The following is a 20,605-nucleotide window of genomic DNA, read 5'->3' on the forward strand; positions in this document are numbered from 1 at the left end:
GATTTACAATTTCTGTCTGTAATAATTACGAAACAAAATGTATGTAATATTATTATGAGGCTGGCCCACACAGAATTATACAAGGTGACAGGCATTACATTGCATATTCAAACATTCCAAATAGTCCTTGCAATTCTGTATTTATTATAAACAGATCATGATATACTCTGTTGTTACCAGTGAAAGGTATTCATCTTATGGAAGGTGAAGTTAACAATTTAAAATCTTTGAAAAGCTGAGAAATATGTCAACTGTAGTAACACAGAATTGAAAGTCAAACACAGTTTCTTAACTATGAACAACAACAACATCAAATGTCTCATACTTTTATTGACTGCTATATACAATATTTACATCTCATCCTGATACGAATAACTTACATTTCCAGATCAGAGAGATTGACTTCTAAAGTCCATCCAAAGTTTGTAATATAACACAAACACAATTGTCATTCAGCATAAATAGGTAACCTGTTCTTCAAATCACAGTTTTGTGGCAAAAGTTCTCTAGCCACATCTCTTCAACAAATAATCTCACAGACTGTATCTATGTCTTCAGACCACTGAATAATGTCTAGTAATCAGACATTCAAAATATCACAACTGATCGAGGAGAATACACTGAGTTATTACACAGTAACTCACAGAGACAGTAGTCAAATGGAACGAAAAGTGGAAAGGATATTGATTCCACAGTTTTCCCCCATTACTGTGATAACTAAATATAATTTGCTTAGATCAAATTATCTAAAGACTTTATTTAATTTTTCCTTTTCTTCTGCTGAGGTACATTTCCAATGCTTTCTTGATATTCTTGCATTAGCTGTTCTTGAACATCGGGTAGGCATGGTGAGTAGCGACTGTAATCCATGGCAAATTCCCCCTTCCCCTGTGTGGAGGAACGCAGCTCAGAGGCATAACCAAACATTTCATTGAGAGGTACCTGAAATCATAATATATGCATAATAATGATATACTCAACAGAGTATTAAAAATTTCAATTATACAGTATATTAAAACTGGTCCTTGAATTCATTTCAAACACTGCAGCATATCTGAAAGAAAGGGAGTCCTGTAACAAATGTAACACATCTACAAAATAAAGCAGGAAAAATAAATAAAAAGTGTGAATCAAAAAGGAGTTGATATGCTCTGGACTTCTTTTTCATTCCACATAAACACAATGGCTGCAATGTTATTTTTATTAAGACTGGTGACTATGTTAACAGGGACGGAGCTTATTAGCCATTAGCAGTGCTTTTGTAACTGTATCTGTCACATTCTTTTTGTTAGTTTACCCCTTGGTTAATAAACTGCCAATCTGATACCTACCATTATTTTGAAAATTGTATATGTTTTTATCATAAAAAATGCTTCCCATCAATCATTTTTATTTAATACTTTTCTGCATCAGAGAGACTGGCTTCAAAGGTCAAACCAAAGTTTGTGACATAATACGGACACAGTTGTCATTCAGCATAAATATCACTAGATCCTTCAATTAATACTGTTTCTTGAAACTTTGTACATAGGTTTTCATGGAATAATTAGCACATATTTTCAAGTGTCTGCCAATACAAATTTTTCAGTGTTTCCATGATCCCCTCCCATGAATCAAACAAACCTGTGACCATTTGTGACCCTCTTCTTTCTTTTTTGGAAATCAAGCCATGGGTATTCTTTGTAGTGGAATCAGTGCAGTGTCAGAAATGCTAGTGTTGTTTCTCAAATGAAAGACACTTAATCTGGTCACGGGAAATAAGTGACTGTTTTCCAGTTTTCAGAATAGTGAAATTTTCTGTAGAAGGTTTCCACCCTGCAGATAAACTGGTATTACAACTGGTCTTTTTCACCTATTGGAATTAAAGGAGCTGAATAACACTGTTGGACAGTACATCGTAAGCCAAACACAATTTTAAGGCAGATAGCAACACAGTGAGCAAGATGTTCTACAGAGAAGGCTGAAGTACTATGCTGCATTAACCTGCTTATTTTTTATGCTCGCTAATAATGCAATATTTATAAGCTTCTTCGAGAAGGGCACTAGGTGTCCAACACCTGTAAAGAAATAAAATTTCTTTTGTGCAACTGGTTGTTAATTTTTTTCAACAAATGTACTTACAGTTGCTGAGGATGGACAAAGTACTAGGGCCTAAACCCTTTTTTGTATACATGTAGTATAACTTGTTCATCATATTTGGCACGGATCCTACACACTTGAGCAGTATTCTTAAGATGGGAGGCAGTTGTAACTACTCTGTTTTGTAGAATGAATTTTCCCAATATTATGCCAATGAACTGAAGTCTGTCACCTACCTTACCTAAGAGTGAGGCTATGTGATTGCTCTATTTCTTATCTTTATAAATTGTGGGTTACTCCCAGGTATTTGTAGGAATTAAAGGATGCCAACTATGACTCACTGATATCATCATAAAATACTACCCTCTGCTTTTGTGAAGTACGTTATTTTACATCAACAAAACATTTAAAACAAGTTGCCAACCTCACGATTTTGAAATCTTATTAAGGTCTTATTGTATATTTGTGCATCGTTTTTTTACACAGTTCTTCATTATAGTTAACTATGTCATCCATGAAAATCTGAGCATACAATTCTTATTGTCTGCCATGTATTAATAGACAACATGAACAACAAGGACCTCAACACTTCCCTGGGACACACTTGAAGGTAAACCAGTTGCACTTTCACTACAGAGAAATCCTCAATCTTATCATGAATTGTGTTTGATGCCCCATATGATCATATCCTTTTAATAAATGTTGGTGTTGTACAGAGTCAAATGCTTTTTGAAAGTCAAGAAATACTGCTATCACCAGATTTCCTTGATCCATGACATCTAGAATGTTATCTGAAGGAAGTCCAAGTCATTTCAGACAAATTTCGAGATGGTTTCTTCTACAACGCCACAGCCAACCAGTATATACATACACTGGTATACATGTTTTTCCTTTATGAAGCTGACAAATGATCTATGGACAACTAAATTACTGGTATTGCTACGCCTTTCAAATAGCAATACGGTGTCTGATGGGCTTAATGCTCCCACCTACTGGACAGATCATCATCAGCAGTGTAATATGCCCTCACACTTAGCATCACGGCGAAGAAATTTGGAACTAGACATTGATATAAATTTTGGTGATCAGTAATTCTATGTCATCACCTCTCCTCCTCTTGCTAGCCAAATATCAGCAATGAAAATTCCTTCCACCACCAGGATTCAAACGACCTACTTCGGCACAAGTGTGCATTTGGAACCTTGGCTGCACAGATGGGTTTGTTCCAATTTATGTTAATATGCTCAAGAATGCACACGTCAATGCTAGACCTTCCATCAAACTTTATCACAGTAGTGGAAATTTCAGAACTGAAGGAGAAGACAAGCAAAGAGTTTCTATAGTCCTTCAAATATTCTTAAAAACTTTAGAAGTACACTGGTATCCAAAATTAAAGCAACAAACTGCTATTTCCCCGTCCTGTGTCTGATTCATGATATAATCATACAAACTGTTAAAACATTTCTGTACGATCATGTTCTGTGCGGAAGATAGCACCCCAGTCGAAAGGTAACCACACCAAAGATGATGTCAGGGCACCTATCAAATAGGGTAGTCTTTGCCAGGTAGTCTCACATCCACAATCACTGTTTACACAGTCACAGATGGTGCAGTATGGCACAGAAAAGACACCAACCAGACACACTATGGTGGAGGGCCATAGGCTGACTGGAAGCAAGACAGCCGCAAAATGATGAGAGCCAGTGGCTTAATGTGAATCGTTCTGTTTCTCAGATCTGGCGACAACTTATAGAGACCAAAACTGTACCTCAAAGACCAGTAAAGGGCTGACCACATGTGACATCAGAATGAGGGGACCGTTATTTGGCTCTAAGGGCATGACAGTACCGGCTAGTACTTCATGGCAACTGGCATCTGACCTTGCAGCATCCATTGTACATGTTATATTGAGGCAAACTGTGTACAGAAGGCTTCAGTGGAGTGGCCTTTATTGTTGGAGACCTGCCGTATTCGTACATCTGATGCGTCTTCACAAAAGGGAATGTCTAAAGAGGAGTCATCAACATGGCCACCTGGACGTTCAAACAGTGTGCAAATGTTCTTTTCACAAATAAGTCCCGATTTGGTCTGGAGAGTGATTGTCGGTGATTCACATCTGGAGGGAACATGGAACACAATTTCGAGATCCAAATATTGTGGAAAGAGACCGATATCGAGGATGATCCCTAACTGTGTGGGCAGGGATTATGTTGAGCACTAGAACACATCTTCATGAAATTGTAGGGGTGTATCAGCAAAGTTTAACTGGTTCTCTTGGAAATAGAGAAGATACTGTACACATGGCATGGTTTGCTTGCTCTCTCAATTTGAATCCCATAGAGCATGTCTGGGGTGCACAAGGGAGACGTGTTGTATCACGTCAGCATCCACCAACCACTCTCCAAGACTTGTGAACAGCTCTGCAGGAGGACTGGTTGTTATTGCTTTGAGATGTATGACATCATAAAAATAAAATACAACTATTATAAATTGAGCTCCAATCTTTGAATTTCACAGTAGATTGTATTACTGAGCAATGGTGTAGAGACGCAGAAATCCAACATGTAGTATTATCATTGTATGAAAGGGCAAACTCTTCCAGCAGAACTACTTCAAATGGTGGAGGATCATGCATTTATATCAGAAAAGGAACACATTTCAAATCAAGACATGACCTCAGTACAGTAAGTGAAGACAAACACATTGAAATATCAGCTGTTGAATTAACAGGGCTTGATATCACCAAGAAATTAATCATTTTGTGTGTGTGTATATATCTCCCAGTGGTAGTGTGGGCACTTTTTTCAAAAAAATTAACAGAAGTTCTAGATACAAAGGTCAAAATAATTCTTTGTGGGGACATTAACATCAACACTAATATCATAAATGAATCCAGCAGCACCTTCATAAACATCCTTCAAAGTTTTGGCATGTCCCTATTGATCAACAGTGCAACAAGGGTTACTAAAACGACTGCATAAGTAATTGACCATGTGACCACAAATATGGACAGGGAAAAAGTGATGTAGCTGTGAAAGATCTCGGACTATCGGACCATCTCTGTCAGATAACAGTAAAATCAGGCATCGAATCATTCCCTAAACTACAAGCCTACAAACGACTTCTATCAGAAATCAAAATAAAAGATTTTTCAAAAGAATGAATCCTTCACATCAGGGACATTTCCAGAGCAGTTAAAACAGGCAAGAGTTGTACCTTTGCTTAAGAAAGGTAATGCAGAAGACAGAAAATTACTGGCCCGTTTCCCTGCTGTCAGTGAAATACAAACTTAACAAGAAAATAATTCCAGAACCAAGGGTTGCTACATGAGCAATGGAGAGATGCACATTTGGAATTACTAGAGGAGACAGAAAACAAGAAAAAGGACAAATGATCAAAGCAGAGTGGAAGTTTATGGTACATGTTGCCAGGCAAATGTATGATTGACAGACCAAGGAAGTTCTTTGCTGGACTCCAAGAAACGAGAAAAGACTGAGAAGATTACCCAGTGGATGGTACACAGTTGACATTAAAAAAAACATCAAGGAATGACATAGATGTGAGTTGATGAAGACTGTAATGTATGGATAAATCTAGAGGAGTTCTTTATCTAGCAGTTGATATTAAGTAGCTGAGGATAATAACGGTGCATTTTGGAAAATCATTCCCATTTTCCATTGCAGTCTGCAGAAAAACATCATAATTTGATGCTTTTTTTATCTTGAACCTTCATCAAAATATAAATACTCATCAAATGTACAAGTGACAAGGAGAGGTTGTTGGAAAATCATCTGTAACATGTAACAGTGTAACTGTATATACTTTAGAATAGAAATACAACAAGCATTTTAATTATTGTGTGGGGAGAATTGCTATGATCATAAAAAGAAAATTTTTGAGTCAAATGTTCTCAACTGAATGAAGTTAAAATGATGCATACATATTATGAAAACAGTTTAAGGGAATTGAATGTATCATTACAGCAATATTTCAGAAGCATTCTGATATCTGTTACTAAGTCAGTACTTTTTCTTGAAAACGTCTCACATGATAACACTTGACTTCTGTGCAAAAATGTTCCTGCAAAACTTAAAATTAGCTTCATGATATAGTGTCAAGCAACACTCAACATGCAATAGTCCATCATGATGCTCTGAAGTTACACAGTAATCAAAACTGAGAGGTGGCCATTTGCACAGCATACGCTGCAAATTGCAGATAGCATGGAAGAATAGACCACAAACCAATTGCCAAACCATACTATTATTTAGATAATTCTTTCACCACTTTTCACTGGCTACAACTCAAGCACAATGAATAATTTAAAGGAGGCCAAACCAGCACGAAAGGGGACAAGAAACAACAGCAGCTGAGCACATCGTTTCCACAATCTACAGCAGAGATTGTGAGGAGGGCACAGCAGCAGAGGATCAGCACACTAATGAATCGGACACCGTAATAGAGCATGAAATCTGGCATTTTGACAAGGTACATGGGCTCCTGTTTTATCAGTTCGGCTAACCATTCATGTATCTTGTCTCCTCCTCTTTTGATGAGCTCTGCTGATATCATGTCTATTCCAGGGGCCTTCTCATTTTTTGGTCTGTTTATTGCCTCCTTCACCTCCATCAGAGTTGGTTCTTCGACTAATAAAAGAGATATGGAGAAAAGAAATAATGCTGGAGGAATGGAAAACTGCTGCTGTATGTCCCATATAAAAGAAAGGAGACAAAATTCTGACACAGAACTACACAGGGATATTTCTCCTATGTATATGCTATAAAGTAATATCAAGAATTATACTGAACAGGCTCAACCCATACATTGAGGAAATATTAGACACAGCAGGGTTCAGAAAAGATAAATCAACGATCGACCAAATATTCACACTAAGGGAAATATTAGATAAGAACTGGGAACACAATCATGATACCTTTCATCTGTTTATAGATTTCAACAAAGCTCATGACAGCATAGTAAGAGAGGAAATGTGGGGGATAATGACAGAGTATGGGATATCTGACAAGCTGATAAAGCTAACTAAAATGTGTGTGATGGAATCAAAGTGTAGAGTGAAAGTACAGGGGGAGTTCTCAGAAGCATTTGAAGTAAAAACAGGAGTGGGACAGGAAGATGACATATCACCAACCCTGTTCGATTCGGCCCTCAACAACACCATGAGGAGAGCAACATGTGAAAGTGCAGGAGTCACCATAGGAAAAAAGATAAATGTCCTGGCTTTTCCGGCTGATATTATGCTGATAGGAAAGAACATGGAAGAACTGGAGAAAATGGGAACTGTGCTAAAGGAAGAAGCTAAGAAAGTAAGTCTAACTATAAATGAAAGTAAAACAAAGTTCATGGTATTAGAAAGAAGAGCTCATTTAAGGACCAAACCATCTAAAAATCGGAAATATAACAATACAGAAGACAGACACATTCACGTACCTCGGTGTCAACATCAACCAACAAAACCTTATAGAACAAGAGATAGTAACAAGAATTCAAGCTGGGGGAAGATGTCTAGGAGCTATGCACAACATCGTAAGATTTAAGTTACTATCTAGGCAGGTAAAAATAAGAATATATCAGACCGTCATCAAGCCAATAGTGTGCTATGCAAGTGAGACATGGACCCTGACAAAGAAAACGGAGAAAAAAGTATCACTTTTGAAAATAAAATACCGAGAAAAATATATGGGCCACTGAAAGAAAATGAACAGTGGAGAATAAGGAAAAACAGAGAACTCAGATAATTATACACACTGCCTGACATCGTAACGAGTGTGAAAATTAACACACTAAGATGGTATGGACGTGAGGAGGAGAGGGGAGAACACAATAATAAAGGCTGTAATGGATGGAGAAGCTGAAGGAAAGAGAACACTGGGACAGCTGAGAAAGAGATGGAAGGATAATACCATGGGAGGCATGCAGATACTGGGTCTGGGGGATGAAGATGCAGATGACATGATGAGGCAACAGAGTGTGAAAATTAACACACTAAGATGGTATGGACGTGAGGAGGAGAGGGGAGAACACAATAATAAAGGCTGTAATGGATGGAGAAGCTGAAGGAAAGAGAACACTGGGACAGCTGAGAAAGAGATGGAAGGATAATACCATGGGAGGCATGCAGATACTGGATCTGGGGGATGAAGATGCAGATGACATGATGAGGCAACAGTGTGTTGCGAAAGCTTGAATTTTGTGTGTATGTTTGTGTTTGTTTGTGTGTCTATCGACCTGCCAGCACTTTCGTTCGGTAAGTCACCTCATCTTTGTTTTTATATATATATATATATATATATATATATATATATATATATATATATATATATATATATATATACATACACAACCCTCCTTTCAAGTCACACTGCTATAGTCAGGTAGGATAATTTGCTTGCCTATTGGCAAATTCAGCTAAAGAAATGCATTTTAGTGGTCATATGATGGTGAACATATTTGATGTAGAAGCCTCTTGGCATATGCAAGGCAAAAGTAAAATCAAGACTGGCAATAAAAATATTCAACTCCTACTGAAAATTCTTTGAAATATCACAAACCGACATTTCAGCAGTTCACTTCACCATCAATTCTGAACCAACAACAATGTTGAGACATTAATGTCATTTACCAACTAATTACATGTAAAGATAGTTTCCAATTCATTATTCTAAATCTTCTGTCAATAATCACAAGGATAAGACGACGATTTTTGTGTAACAGCAAAGAAAGAAAATTATGCAAACAAACAAACATGAACACACATACAATAAATCATTTGTGACAGACACAAAAATTTATAGTATATTTTTCAAGTTTCATATCTGAAAAATCTAACATAAAACTGTAAATTTAAATTATAAAATCTTTTAAGTGTAAAACTGGCAAACCTCAGCATAAATTGTAAACCAGCCTTCTTGACTGTCTGTCCCTGTTACGATTCCATGTCTCTTGCTTATATGTCCAGCAATGACTCCTTGAAATTCTTCCGGTGCAGTTATTTCAACTGACATGATTGGTTCCAATATTTGCCACACACCATTCTCAAACACTAAAATTACAAATGACAACAAATAAGTCCAAAATAACATATACAATAGAAAATAAACACTCCTGAAGCATAATTTTAATAACCAAATTAATTTATATGTAATTTGATACAATATGTCTACAGATTTTTTACATTTTACCCATTGCTAAGACTAATACAAGCCTTGACTGTGTTGACATTTTGATACCATTTGCTATGGCCTGAAACAATGGCAACATGACCCATGCCAGCTTCTGTTGTCTAGAAGCCACAACTGGCTCAGACTGCTATGAGTACACGAATATTGATGTGTGAAGTGGCAAACTGTTGTGTTTTGTGTTAAGTCTTGCAGTGGTGTCTGCACACTACTGTGGTGACCACAGTGTGGCAGTCTGCACTGCTGATAGGCAGAATAGGTAAATGACAGCTTTGATTGTGTAGGCCATCACATGAACAGATACAAGATGAAACACCTTGACTCCTACATACCGAAGGAACTCTTGAACAGCAATGGCTACAGCAGGAAGGTTTTGGAACAGGGAGTACTGTCCCTCCTTCACACCACTGTCAGAAGGGCAACACCCACTCATGCGTAGCAACAAATGTGTGAGACTTTTTATTAAGGAACAACATATTCCTGCCCTTGCTTGTCACCCACTGAACATATATGACATACGTTTGGCCAACAACTCAATACTTGGTAATCTGCTCAAAACATTGTGTATCTTAACTTCGACAAGTGAATACTGTTAACAACCAGTTCTACACATAAAAATGCTTCCTAATTACAGTATGGACAGCTCTATCCATGATCATAGAAAAAGAACAGACTAATCTCACATTTACCAATTATTTTTTTTAACAAAAAACTCAAAACAGAATTTTCTACCATGGAATAAAACTTTACAATAGACTGCCTGTTAAGATTAAAGTGATTACTATAACATACTTATTTTAAAAGGTACTTAAAAGCATATGTAAAGCAACGCATTCTATATAGTAAATTACTAGTCACACAACACACAGTAGGGACTTTGGCGTATAGATCTTTCATTTCACGACTCACCTTCACACTCATTTTTTGTTCTTTTTCTTCTTCATGTAGGCAACATTACATCACAGTTCTTTTCCTGAGCTGAATGTATCAGTCACTGTGGATGATGCTGAGTCAGATTTTTATTTAAACAAAGGGGAAGTGTGGTACACAAAATAGAAACCAGACACCATTGTCATGGTCTTCTTGTTGGCTGATAGTGTGTATACTGACTGGTGCTAGGAAGTGAATGTACAGTACAGCACTAGCTTTTTACATTATGAAATAACTCCTTTACAATAATGTATAAACACAACACTAAACATTGGGGGTATGATGAATCTGCTTCATAATGCAGCTAATCTATGGCTTAAAGATAGTTCAATCAAGTATATCCTTCTTGATATTGCAGTTCCTGAAGAACTGTGTTCCTGTGGGATGAATATTTCTTTTTTGTATACAAAAATGCAGAAAATTCAATGACTCCAGACTCTAATGCAGACAATTATTTTTTTATAACACAAACTATTATATGTTGTGATTTCTATAGCAAGAAAACTCGCTGCCATTTTAGAATGAATGAAGGGACTTGATTGCCTCAATGCTACTGAGAAGACAAGAGAAAGAGATCTTGAAATGAGAATATGCGCTGACGAATTTGGCAATATTAACATTCAAATAGTTAAACCCAGACAACCATTCTGAGCAGTATTTGTGTTCAACTTTCTGGCAGATTAAAGCTGTATGCCAGACAAATAGTTGTACAGAATCTTACCTTTCACAGGCAATGTTCTTACTGACTGAGATATCCTGCCATGACTCATGACAAGTTACAAACATGGGTCCAGCTGATAATGGGAAAGAGATGGCAGAGGGGCAATGAAGAATGCAATTCATGTCCTTAAAGTAGGTAGTTAGAGCGTACAGTGCAGGCTTTTACATCCAGTTTTGCATCTTCATTGAGTTTCGTTACATGGACAATAGACCATGGTGTAAGGCATGTTTCTGTGCCTAACATTTTGTCTCCTAATACTGGTGACATCGCCTGAGGGTATAAACACTCAGATAGTACCTTCAAACTCAAGAAACCTCAGCAAGCATCTGTAAAATTCAAGATTAAAACTACGAAGATTCAGAAAACTTAAAGAGATCCCACAATTTCTGCTCTTGAGGTAATGAACAAGTGAATAAAAGCCCTATGGCTGCCATCATTGATTATAAAATTTTCTGAGTCATTAGGTGGCATCAAATTCCTCTTCAAACTTCTTCATTCCTTGAAGTTTTGATGGCATCTTCTTCAGGATTCCACTGGTCCGTTGATGGCAGAACACTCCAGAGCACACGTGGAATTCTGAAGAGGATGCTAGCAGAGGGATCGAAATGTTGAGTAGTGAAGAAGTTTGAAGAGGAATTTGATGCTGCCTAACAACTAAGAAGACTCTGTTATCTAATAAAAAGCCTCTTTGATTTCTTCCACTGAAAGAAGTTGTAATCAAATTGGAAGTGTTGCCACCAAACTTGTATGGTTTATTAAAAATTCAAAAGCCTGGCATTCTGTAAAGGCCTACTGTTAGCATTATTGCCTGCCCGACCTATGGGATTACCAAACATTTGGCCACAGCCATTTATATGAAAAACTGACACTTATATTAACAGAAGAATAAAATTCAAAAGGTTTCTCTTAATGAATTGATGTCACAGGTGGAATGTATTTTCACAAGGATATGGGAGATCTCTCCAAACACTTAGTCAACTTATTTTCTATGGGACAACAAATTCTATGAGCAAACTGATGGTGTGGCTATGGGAAACCCACTCAGCACACTTGTGGTGAATTTGAAGTAACGGCCCTTCAGATGGCTAAGACGACTAAATCCAGTTTCGCCATGTTGATGCTGTTTGGCCCCGTGGAAAGAACAAACACTCTAAATTTTTAAAAAGTTCACAATAGACAAAGAGAAAGAAGGTCAAACTTCATTTTTAGAAGTACAGGTACTCCAAAAACATGACTGAACTTTGTATCCTAAAGTCTACAGAAATCCCATTCAGGAAGATAGGTTCTTTCACAAAAATTTCAATCGCCATTCCAAACAGAAATGAGCAGTAATTAAGGTGTTGGTGGACTAGCCTAAAGAATCTGTGAAAAACAGTACTTTGAGAAGAGCTTGATGATTTAAGAATTACTTTCAGAAGAAATGTCTACTGTAATAAATGGGCCATTACATCCTAAAACATCTGGAGCTTCCAGCAGAAAAGAACAAGTTAACCAAATATTTTCCTTCTCCTCATAAAAAAAGTCATATGTCGTATTGTTAGGATGCTAAGAAATCACGGTACTGACTCAGTTTTTTTCAAACTGACAAGAAAAGTGCATCACTGGTTGAATACCGCAAAAGGACCTATGCCTGCCACTTGCCACATCACAGTTATACATAATATCTTATATGAGGTGCATTCAAGTTCTAAGGCTTCCGATTTTTTTTCTCCGGACTGGAAAGAGATAGAAACATGCGCATTGTTTTAAAATGAGGCCGCACTCATTGTCAATACGTCCCAGAGATGGCAGCACCGTACGGCAGATGGAATTTTACCGCCAGCGGCGAGAATGAGAACTGTTTTAAATACTTAAAATGGCGATGTTTTCCTTACTTGAACAGCGTGCAATCATTCGTTTTCTGATTTTGCGTGGTGTGAAACCAATTGAAATTCACCGACAGTTGAAGGAGACATGTGGTGATGGAGTTATGGATGTGTCGATAGTGCGTTCGTGGGTGCGACAGTTTAATGAAGGCAGAACATCGTGTGACAAACCGAAACAACCTCAGGCTCGCACAAGCCAGTCTGACGACATGATCGAGGAAGTGGAGAGAATTGTTTTGGGGGATCGCCGAATGACTGTTGAACAGATTGCCTCCAGAGTTGGCATTTCTGTGGGTTCTGTGCACACAATCCTGCATGACGACCTGAAAATGCGAAAAGTGTCATCCAGGTGGGTGCCACGAATGCTGATGGACGACCACATGGCTGCCCGTGTGGCATGTTGCCAAGCAATGTTGACGCGCAATGCCAGCATGAATGGGACTTTCTTTTCGTCGGTTGTGACAATGGATGAGACGTGGATGCCATTTTTCAATCCAGAAACAAAGTGCCAGCCAGCTCAATGGAAGCACACAGATTCACCGCCACCAAAAAAATTTCGGGTAACCGCCAGTGCTGAGAAAATGATGGTGTCCATGTTCTGGGACAGCAAAGGCGTAATCCTTACCCATTGCGTTCCAAAGGGTACTACGGTAACAGGTGCATCCTATGAAAATGTTTTTTAAGAACAAATTCCTTCCTGCATTGCAACAAAAACTTCCGGGAAGGGCTGCGCGTGTGCTGTTTCACCAAGACAACTCACCCGCACATCGAGCTAACGTTACGCAACAGTTTCTTCGTGATAACAACTTTGAAGTGATTCCTCATGCTCCCTACTCACCTGACCTGGCTCCTAGTGACTTTTGGCTTTTTCCAACAATGAAAGACACTCTCCGTGGCCGCACATTCACCAGCCGTGCTGCTATTGCCTCAGCGATTTTCCAATGGTCAAAACAGACTCCTAAAGAAGCCTTCGCCGCTGCCATGGAATCATGGCGTCAGCGTTGTGAAAAATGTGTACGTCTGCAGGGCGATTATGTCAAGAAGTAACGTCAGTTTCATCAATTTCGGGTGAATAGTTAATTAGAAAAAAAATCGGAGGCCTTAGAACTTGAATGCACCTCGTATATGCAGTCAAGTGAACATAGGAACAGCCAGAAGAAGCATTAACAACACCTGTCCTAAAGACAGAAATAGTTGTCCAAGAAACATGGATATATCAGCAGTAGCAGATCATGAACTGTAACCAGGAATCACGAAATTCATTCCTCCACTACTATTTGTTTATCAAGATTCAATCATTACTATGGTAGCACGTACGAAGAGACCACAAAATTGAAAAGCACGGAAACAATGTTAACAAAAAGAAGGCTTTAAATTAAACAAGTTGGTTGTCTTAGAACTAAATGAATCTAACAGCATCAACTCTTTCACCCTACAAGGTCCGTATCACAAGTTGGCACATCTCCGTGATCTTAGGAAGTGGCCTGATGATGCTACAACTCAACCACTGCATGGATATGTATAAATAGTTTGGTTTGGTTGTAGCTACTATTCTAGTCTTTATAGCCTCTGATGATGTCTCCAACATTAGAAGACAAAAAGAAACAGACCTTAGACCACAGCCTAATGCCTATGTCATAAAAATGAACAAAGACAGGAAATTAGGTTTCAGGCAATGGGCTGGAGATGGTCAACTACAACAGAAATTCCTTTCTTGTGAGCATAGTGACTACCTACAATTTTTCTTCCAGGGTACTCGGTTCAGGTGATTTTATGGAACATATGTAAGATGTGGGTAGGGTACGGAAGTGTGTGTGTGTGTGTGTGTGTGTGTGTGTGTGTGTGTGTGTGTGTGTGTGGGTGGGTGGGTGGGTGGGGGGGGGGGGGGGGGAGTTGGGCAGAGGAATGGATTTGGGGCAAGATGTTCTAGGAAGCATCTAGGAATGAGAGTGGAGATTCGATGTTGTGCTCTACTTCTGGGATGAGATTACTATGGCAGAGTTAATTGGTGGAAAGAGTCCAACAGTTGGCAAAAACCTTTCATCAGGTAACATTGTGAGATCCAGGGCACTGATGGAATCTTTATCTGCAGGGGTGATGACAAAATACAGCTTCGCTTTCACACTGCAGATAGCCACCAGCTGTTATTGAAAAGGAACCTAGGGAAAGATAGTAAGACCATGTTGTGAAGGTGAATTCCTGGGATGTAACGAGGGTGGTTACATGAGAGCGGGGAAGAGTGCAGTTGAAAAGAGGCATCAACTGAGAAAGGTAAGCAGCATAAAAGTGTTGCTATTGTAGGAATCAGAAGAATGATAATAGATCTTTGATGAGTCCGGCGTAACTGAATTTGGGTGGAATAGGTTGTCAAGTGTCCTGGGTTTCCCTGATTTCTACTTCTTGTGGGAAGGATGGAAGTGAGCTATGGGGAATTCAGCAGAGAGAAATAGTCCACATTGCAGGGTTTGTGTGACATAAGAGGTTGACAGGGCAGGAGATATGGGTGATGGAGTGCAGGAAATTGTATTTGCACAATAAGAGACAAAAGAAGCAGAAAAATTTCCATGATGCCTGAGCCATGGAAAAAAGATTCTGCACAAATTGATTTAAGAGAGATTAGGATTGGAGAATGTGATGACTAAAGAGGTCTTTGTCTGAGGAGGGGTTGGCATTCAGAATAAGGAATTTTTGTAAGAAGGCCATTGGGTGGATATCCTGGGTTAGGCAGTATTTCAGGAAGAGGATGGTTCTGTTAGAGGTGGGCTTTTCTGAAATGAATGTAGCAGGGATACTTTAAGATTGCAATTAAGTTATTCATGTGTTCTTCCATTCATTGTTTACCTCCACAGCATTTATTACAATTTTTATCCTAAAAAATAATTCCTGAAGATCATTTATATTCCTTCCCTCTCCTCACTCATACATTCTATCCCTAATGGATCCCTGTTCTGGTTGGATTTCTCCAATGAACCTATGACTATGGCTGCTCTATATTGTGAAAAATACTATGTACCAGGAACCAAGACGTTGAATAGATTCCTGAATGTAAACAAGTACTACATACACTGACGAGTTAAACATTGCGACCACTGCTCAAGGCAAGATTGAATGCCACCCACTGGCACAGCAGTAAACTCGCACTGATCTGAACCCAACTGAACGTATTTTGGACATTGGTAGGTGTCAGTTCTGTGTCCAAAAACAATCAGCATGTATTTTATGTGAATTGCAAGATTGGTGCATAGACATATAGTGCCACACACCTCCAGAAACCCACAAAGGACTTGTTGAATCTGTGTCATGTAGAATCATTGCTGTGTCATATTCCAAATGTGGACCGGCATGTTATTAAGCAGGTGGTCATAATATTTCAGTTCATCAGCGTATGTAGCAACACTAAATGAAGCATTAAACTGGACAAATATAACAAAATGTAATGACAATGTTAGAATAATACCTTGTTTGACAGCTCCATGTGCTGCAAGCATGAATGCCAGTTCACTAGAGTCAACTATGTGGTGAGCACCATCAAATAATCTGAATTTCACCCCTGCTATTTTGTGGCCAGACAGAAGACCTAAGATGGAAAAAACACATTCAAAAAACAAGTACATTAGAAAAGCAAATTATCAGCCATCAAGATAATAGGCTGCAATTGCAAAAGAACAAACAAATAATTTTCTTCTGAGCTATTAGGACACTCATGACCACACGTTTACAAAATACTCTTGTTAATATTCTTTTTATTTTAAAATGTCAGAAATACTTACACAGTTGCTTATCAACCAATTATTATAAAAAAATTGTACATAGGATCTTTATCATTCGGAAGGTTCATGGCAATCATCTAATAAATTGTATTATAGAAGCTGAACCACAGTTTTAAACCATTTCAGATAAACATCAACCTTAGACCTATGGCTGCTGAACGACCAAATGGAGTTGAAAACTGTTGGTGAAATATGTAAGAACAGTTAGAAGATTGAGCATTCATTGGTGTCATTACACAAATAATGTATAGGTCGTCAACAATGTGAAGTGAATTATACAATACATTAATATTGTAAGTTAAGTCAGCTGCAGGGCATAGCCTGTGGATGATAACTCTGTCTTATTTTTGTCAATATCACATTCTGTATTGTAATAATGAAGGTCAGAAATAACGCCCACAATAATCGTGTGTTCTGTGACAGTTTAGGTTCATACATAAAGATAGATAAGTGGCAAAAATCTGACTGGAATCCAAGTAGTTTATTTGAAGTTTCTCATATATTAACACTGGACAGCAGTACACCTTCTCATTGAGCTAACGATTTTTGTGAAAGTTGTGTGAGCACAAACAATAAACTAAGATTAGCATAACCAAAAAACAACAGATGAATTCAGTGTGAAAATTGTGGCAGATGCTCTTGAAAATCATAGTGCAGCATGTGAGGAAATTTCTGTCAACATCAGTATACCGTTTTTTAACAAATGAGTTGAACAAGAGAAAAATTTCTACACAGTGCTGAACATTGTGACTTTGTTGAAACAAATATTTGACACTGAAGGTCAACCTTTCTTGCACTGAAACATGACTATTGATGATATGTAAGTCAGGGACTTTTAGCAAGAGTTGAAATCACAGTCAAGTGGGGCAAGATCAACTGTCCCTAAGACCAAATTTTTTTGTAGAATCAAATTATGATCTTTAAAATGCATTTTTTATCACATGAACAAAGATAGCATTTTAAATAGAAGTTAGTAAAACCTTCTAAACTTTTGAATGCAGCAACTTAGTGTGTGTGTGTGTGTGTGTGTGTGTGTGTGTGTGCCCATACAAATGCGCACGCACCGCACATTACTCTGGCGATTAGAAAACTGAATCAATTTTAGAGAGAACATAGCAATATGCTCTCACTTATTAGCATGGCATTGCACCCTTACTGCCATGGATGTATGCACTGATCTATTTGAGAAGGGTGTCAAAGTCATATCTTTTTCTGAAATAAGTTGGCTCACAGCTGCTGTAACTGGTCCTTGATATCCGGGACACAGAAACAGAGCTGACATCCAAGCTGTTCCCACACATGTTCTGTCTGGGGCAGATTTGGGGATCTTACTGGCCACAGTCAAGTCTCATCATGTAACACGAGCGGATGAGCATTGCCCTGTTCAAAAATGGCACCACAATGCTGTCACGAGAGAGAACACACGAGGACACGGGATGTCCATCCATTATATACCATTGTGCCATCAGCAATCTCTCAATAACTACCAGCCAACCAATAGCTGCCCACACCCTGATGCCACGAGTAACACTCTTGTGCCTCTCTAAAACATTAGAAGAATAAGACCTCTCTCTAGGTCACTGTCATACTCCCTGGTGATGGTTTTCTGGGACTGCAATACTGGGGTCCATTGCTTAACAATGTGTGAAATAATTTGTCAGCAGTCCATGCTTACCAGCCACAGCACAATTCCAAATGCAGCTGTTTGTGTTGTGGTGTTAATGGCAGCCTAAACATGGGATGGTAATTCCCTAATTTTGCTGCTGCAACACACTAATAGTGCAGGATGACACAGAATGTTACAGGGTGTCCATTACTTGCTCTTGGATGGCAGGTGCAAATATGACAGTGTTCTTATGTGCTCAGTGCACAGTGTGGTAATTCCTCTTGTGGTGGTCAGATGTGGTCGAGGACCTTGACCTGTCCTCGTATTTCCGTGCACACCGACATCAGGCCACTGTCACATCCAAATGCCCCACAAATCTATTGCACAAGTTGACAATCTGGCCAAATGGAGGTCCACAATGGAGCCAATTTCAAACTCTGTGAAGTGCTCGTAACACTGTTTCACATGAGCACAGGACAGCTCAGTGTCCTTCACAGTGATTACTCAACGTATGACACTGTTCATGACCCTCATAAACTCTACCAGGAGGTAGACATGTGGAATGCATGCAGAGAAGAAAGTAGGAAAAGAAAAATGAACTGGATGTGAAGAAGACTAGTAGGCACTAAAATGTCTCTGAAATGGTGAAAAGTATATACCAAATTATAATTCTGAGGACTGCCAAGGCTCAGTTTGATTCAGTTAACCATAATGTACATTGGTTGGTTGGTTTGGGGTATAAACGGAACAAACTACAGAGTCATCAGCCCCTTTTTCCTGACGCAAACAAGGCTCGAGGTAAAACAACACCCAAATTAGTTTGGGAAAGTAAAAGGGGGTAAAAGGAATGTTTAAGCACACCGAAAGAGAAAATGAAAGAAATGAACAAAAAATGGAGAAACGCACACAAGGAAAAGCAGATGAAGGTGTTGAAACCTTAGAGCAGATGGTCTGGACTGGCTGATCATAATAACAAAATAGGGTGAGCCAGCCACTCTGCACACTAAAATGTCCAGCCCAAAAAGACAACGCGAGATGAACACTCACAGGGGAAAAGACGAACAACAACACAAACAAAATGTAAAGAAAGGGTGACAGAGAGTTAAATCAGAGGGAGGGTGGAGGCCTCGAAGGAAGGGTGGAGGCCTCTGAGAGAAGGCCAGACGCCCACACTTAGATGGTATGATAATACCCCCCCCCCCCCCCCCCAATCATGAATAAAATGTAAAACTAAATCTACTGTTGAGACATTGGCACCCAATACTGAAGGTACAGTGCTGGGAAGGTTAAAAGTCCATCACAGAGCAGCTAAAACTGTGCAGATGTGGACGGCAGTCATCGGGGAGTCACAGTGATACCGAGGTGGGTCCTCATGACGGAGGAGGTGACCATGTGTTAGCCACGTATGGCCAATGTGGAGCAGGCAAAGGACAACAGATTCCCTGCGAGTGGCTCGCACGGATGACTGCCACACATTTGTTGTCTCCTTGATAACATGAAGTTTATTTGGTGAACTGAGGGTGTGCCATTCAGTATCCCAGATCGCAAAAACTTTGCGGCTGAAGACCGATCGCAAATCAGTCTCCGGCAGGCCAATCTCCAGAGTTGTTTTACTGGTAGCCTGTTTGGCCAGGCGGTCAGCAAGTTCGTTGGTCAGTATCCCAATATGTCCTGGGGTCCAAATGAAAGTCACTGAACATCTACTGTTGTAAAAGGCATTAAAGTCATTACCAAAGCATGTCGAGGGAAGCAGAGCCCTCAAACTTGCCGAGAAGAGAGAGAAAGTGCCCTAGGAGGGCTTCAGGTGGAACTGAGCCTTTGGGAGCTTGCAATAGGTCCAGCCGAAGCCGTGGCCGAGGTATGGACCGTGGAACTGTACGAAAGGGGACCACAGGAAAGGTGGTAGAGGGGAAGTGTCCAATTCAGCAAGAAACGACCGGACATCCACGGCAAGGCGATTCCATATGTAGAACTTTCAACTATTTCATAAATGTGACTTTCACTGAACATACGAAGATCAAGTTTTTAATTGTATGTGACTCAACTCCCTATTTCATTACAGTCTTGTTTTCTTGTTACACTCGTACATAATAAATCATGAATTTGTTACACAATTGATACATACTACTTCCCAGCATAAAACTGTACAATGTGAAAGTGCAACAATAACATAAAAGAAAAGAATGTAATAATTAGTACAGATAGAAACCTGATAAATATATGATGTAGTTTTGATTGCACAAACCTTTCTCTGCCATCTGACGAAATCCTTTCTCTACTCCAGGAATGAACTGCTTAGGCACATTTGTTCCCTTTGTTTCATCCGAGAACTCCAAAACTGTATTTGCCTCTGGAGGAAGTGGCTGGAAGGATTTTTTTAAAATAATTTTTATGCTTGATGCAGTGTTCAGAAATTTTGCACTCCTTTGAGTTAATCA

General features: G+C 39.0%; 1 protein-coding gene across 1 annotated transcript in view; it reads right to left on the reverse strand.

Moving 5' to 3' along the window:
• Positions 1–310: 310 nt before the first annotated feature.
• LOC124775072 (elongation factor G, mitochondrial) overlaps positions 311–20,605 on the reverse strand; it is a 79,219-nt gene continuing 58,924 nt past the window's right edge. The window contains exons 12-15 of the mRNA XM_047249876.1: positions 20,413–20,530; positions 16,249–16,368; positions 8,979–9,139; positions 311–942 (exon numbers count right to left, since the gene is read on the reverse strand). Coding sequence (XP_047105832.1) covers positions 760–942; positions 8,979–9,139; positions 16,249–16,368; positions 20,413–20,530 — 582 coding nt within the window. The 3' untranslated portion in view covers positions 311–759. The remainder of the gene's footprint in view (positions 943–8,978; positions 9,140–16,248; positions 16,369–20,412; positions 20,531–20,605) is intronic.

This window comes from Schistocerca piceifrons, chromosome 2, assembly GCF_021461385.2.
Source record: "Schistocerca piceifrons isolate TAMUIC-IGC-003096 chromosome 2, iqSchPice1.1, whole genome shotgun sequence".
In the NCBI taxonomy this organism is placed as follows: domain Eukaryota; kingdom Metazoa; phylum Arthropoda; class Insecta; order Orthoptera; family Acrididae; genus Schistocerca; species Schistocerca piceifrons.